The sequence below is a fragment of the Eptatretus burgeri genome, chromosome 1, assembly GCF_056783735.1.
Source record: "Eptatretus burgeri isolate ZD-2024b chromosome 1, Ebu_testis_v1, whole genome shotgun sequence".
Lineage (NCBI taxonomy): Eukaryota > Metazoa > Chordata > Myxini > Myxiniformes > Myxinidae > Eptatretus > Eptatretus burgeri.
Window position 1 is genome coordinate 39,151,577 of NC_140961.1, and position 3,595 is coordinate 39,155,171.

Genomic DNA, 3,595 nt, shown 5'->3' on the forward strand with positions numbered 1-3,595 from the left:
AAAGATGGCTTATCATTTGGTTTCCATCAAAACAAACATTCTTGTGTTGCACACTTTGCCAGGAAGATAGCTCACGTTTATTAATGTTTAACTTACTTTGTTGAAGTATTTGTAGATCTCAACTGAAAGAATTAGGGACAATAAAAACTTGTGGTTTTGTAACCTTAACTTCACTTTTGCTGTGCTACTCATAAAACTCCAGCAACAAAAGTCATGGAAGATCCGGAGGAAACTGCTGAACATCTCGGCTTGGCGGCTATAATTGTTCACGTGAGACTCTTTTCTTCTTCTCATTGTGAAAATTTACACCTGCCATTTGTCGACTGCTGTCAAACTGTCAAACGAGGATTATGGTGTATTAAAATATAATCGACATCCCTGAGATGAATGAGGAGGCCTACACAGACTAACCTGATATTTGGCCATGTCTTGATGTTTGCAGGATTTTCACGGAGACATCCGCAGAAACTATCAGTTTGACTGGGATCGGGTGCTGCAGAGGCGTGGGGATACGGGCGTGTACCTGCAGTACACACACGCTCGCCTTTGCAGGTGTTTATAAATCTTTGTTGGTGTTATCATTCATTGATTTTTTTTGTTGTTGTTCTGGTATCTGGCCTTTATGCCCAGAAATGATCATGACAAAGCTTACTGCAATGAAAAGTCAGTGCCTCACATTATATATTTTTTGCAATCATATATCTTAAGGTGAAGGTAAAACGATCTTCCCTTCTGATTGGACTTGTGACAAAAATGTTTTTTGTTTGGTTGTTTGTTTGTTTCGGTACTCACTGCTGCTTCTTGTTGTAAATGTTCAGTTTAGAACGCGAGCAGGAAACACAAGCCAGTAACAATTTTGATCCCGAATGCTTGCACGAGATGCCTGCCATCCAGCTCATCCAGCACCTGATGAGGTAACACCCTCTTGGAAATACGTGAGGGTTAGATGCCAAACCAAGAGCCATACTGCGAGAGGAGATATGGTGTCATTATGAAAGCAGAAGTAACTGGCGAGAATAACAATTTCTGACAAAATGTGTGTGTGTGTGTGTGTGTGTGTGTGTGTGTGTGTGTGTGTGTGTGTGTGTGTGTGTGTGTGTGTGTGTGTGTGTGTGTGTGTGTGTGTGTGTGTGTGTGTGTGTGTGTGTGTGTGTGTGTGAGCGTACGTGCTCCACTTAGATAGATCCTATTAAATAAAAAAGGGAGGAAATGGCAAGCTAAGTCAGCTGTTGTGAATCCACATCCATCGTTTCCACTTTTGATTCCATTCTGGATCCCATCCTGAAACCAAAGTAAATCATGCCAACAGCCCTTGCACATCAAAAAGGGGCAATCGGTGCTTCAGATGCAGAACTATTGTCAGAAGGTTTTAAAAATAATTTCCTTTATTTCTTGTACAACAAAATGGCAGCCCTGGCATGGATACGTGGGAATTTTGTACGAGTCAGGAGGAGGCATTTGCACGTGTTCAGGAGAGCCGTTGTTATAGTTCCAATGGAGCGCTTTCTACAGGTTAGAGGGAGACATTTGCACATGTCTAATGGAGCTGTTTGCCAGTGCCTGAGTGGGTTGCTTGTGGGGATAGTGAAGCAAATGTCATGGATCAGACTGTGTGATGTGAATAATGTCAGATTATGGCTGATTCATCAGGATTTACTCCAATCATTTTTCTGTTGACCGTAGTTATGATGAAGCTTTACACAAGGCCTGGATGGAATTGCAACCCAGATCTCTGGTGCAATATCTCCTTCAGCTCAGGTACATTCTGCATCGACCTATAATCCTGTGAGCTTGGGTCGTAACCACGTGTATAGGACTTCCCATGAGCACTCTGTGGAGAGAATTATAGGAGATGTGTATTGTGAAATAATTTGCTCAGACAGTAAAAGCGACCCATCTCACTTAGCAACACGCTGAGTGTGTAGCTAAAATGTCATGAGCCACCTCGATACCGGGAGTATTGTGTCATGCCCTGATTTTGGATAAAATTTAATATTTCCACATAATATTCAGCTCACCAAACTTGTTTCTTGCAGCCGCTTGGTCTCGGTAGTCCACAAGCAGCTTCCTGTGAAGGGAAGCCCATCTCAAGTGGCACAGGTTTGTCGCCCTTTCTCAGCAGTCTTTACACAACTACCGTGAACACCAGAAGCGTGGCGAATAGTAACTTCTAATGGCAAGAATATTGGCTGTTTATAATGAAAGTTTATATCGAGATGATCCATGGTTCAACGGTGATCATGGGTTTTCGGATACTTTGATTTGTTTAGGAAACAGAAACGAAACCTGTTCTGTTTGTTTTACATATAAAATGACTGTTTTGTACTATACCGTCCACAGGCCCGTACGTTCTTGCTTTGTTCGGCGCGGAACGTCCTGGCGTGTGGTCTCAACCTCTTGGGAATTCGTCCTGTGGACAGGATGTAGCAGAGTATGTGCGTGATAAACATGGAGCCAAATAGTCTTTACACATCTGTTCACTTCCACTCTCCTGGCCACCAGCGAAGCGTGGTGGCTGGAGTTGCCCTGAGCAAGTCGTTGTGGCCACAAATTCCATATATCCAGTCATCAGTTTCTTTTATTTTTTTAATCAACTTTGTTTCCCAAGGTACAAGGATTAATGTGTTTTTTATTTATATGATTATATGACATCATGCGGTCACAGCTTGTCACCTCACGTTAAGCTCCCGAAGGTCCTTTTGCAATCGCCTGGTCGGATACTTGTTTGGTTTTTGATTTCTGTGACATTGCCAGACTGTAACATTGTAAGGAAACTCTACATTTTGTTTAGATTGCTCTCTGGTTTTGTTTCGGTAATTGAAGCAAGATAAACCGCAGCATGAGAGTTTGAAAAACACAACAGAAAAATAAACGTTTATTATTATTAAAAGTTGCTCTCTCGGTCTTATCTTTTGCTTTGATTCAAAGCGAGCGTCACCATACACCTAAATTACAGTGCCTATAGAAAGTCTACACCCCTCTTCAAAATTTTCACCTGTTGTTGCCTTATAGTCTGGAATTAAAATTACTTTTCCCACCTTTATTTACACATGGAACCAACAAATTCTAGAAATTTCAGAAAATTAAGTAAAAATACAAAACTAGAATATATTGGTTGGATAAGTGTCCAACCCCCTTGGATTAGCAATTGTAAACAAGAAAACGAGCAATCGGAGATTGCAGACCCTCACCAGGACGTGTTTTGAGTGGTGTTTGTGTACTGGTGTGTTATGTAATTAATGAGACATAACTGAAACTGCCATTTTATAACTGTTGGCAGTGATGACCGGGTACCAAGACGTCCCGCTTTGATCAGACACTTGACCCTGACCCATGAAATTTATTATTATTCAATTTAATTTGGAATGGGATGAAAATGAATTCAATTCAAATCAAATGGAAGACCAAATAGATGCAGTCCTGCATTTGAGTAATCAGAAGGAACCCAAACAAGCAAAAAAGCAAAGATGGAGTCATCAGAGGGAACCTGGATAGGATTTGGTTTCAGCTGCTGCTCCTCCACCCTCAAAGCCATCCAGGCACAGCAAAGTGAGCTTTATTCAAAAAAAAATCAAAAACAACTTGGATCAAAAAC

General features: G+C 41.3%; 1 protein-coding gene across 1 annotated transcript in view; it reads left to right on the top strand.

Annotated features, from left to right (window-relative positions):
- RARS2 (arginyl-tRNA synthetase 2, mitochondrial) overlaps nt 1-2,890 on the top strand; it is a gene marked incomplete at its 5' end in the record, with an annotated part of 37,896 nt that extends 35,006 nt beyond the window's left edge. The window contains 6 exons of the mRNA XM_085880215.1: nt 203-270; nt 443-552; nt 819-914; nt 1,684-1,758; nt 2,037-2,100; nt 2,341-2,890. Coding sequence (XP_085736341.1) covers nt 203-270; nt 443-552; nt 819-914; nt 1,684-1,758; nt 2,037-2,100; nt 2,341-2,427 — 500 coding nt within the window. The remainder of the gene's footprint in view (nt 1-202; nt 271-442; nt 553-818; nt 915-1,683; nt 1,759-2,036; nt 2,101-2,340) is intronic.
- Nucleotides 2,891-3,595: the final 705 nt, after the last annotated feature.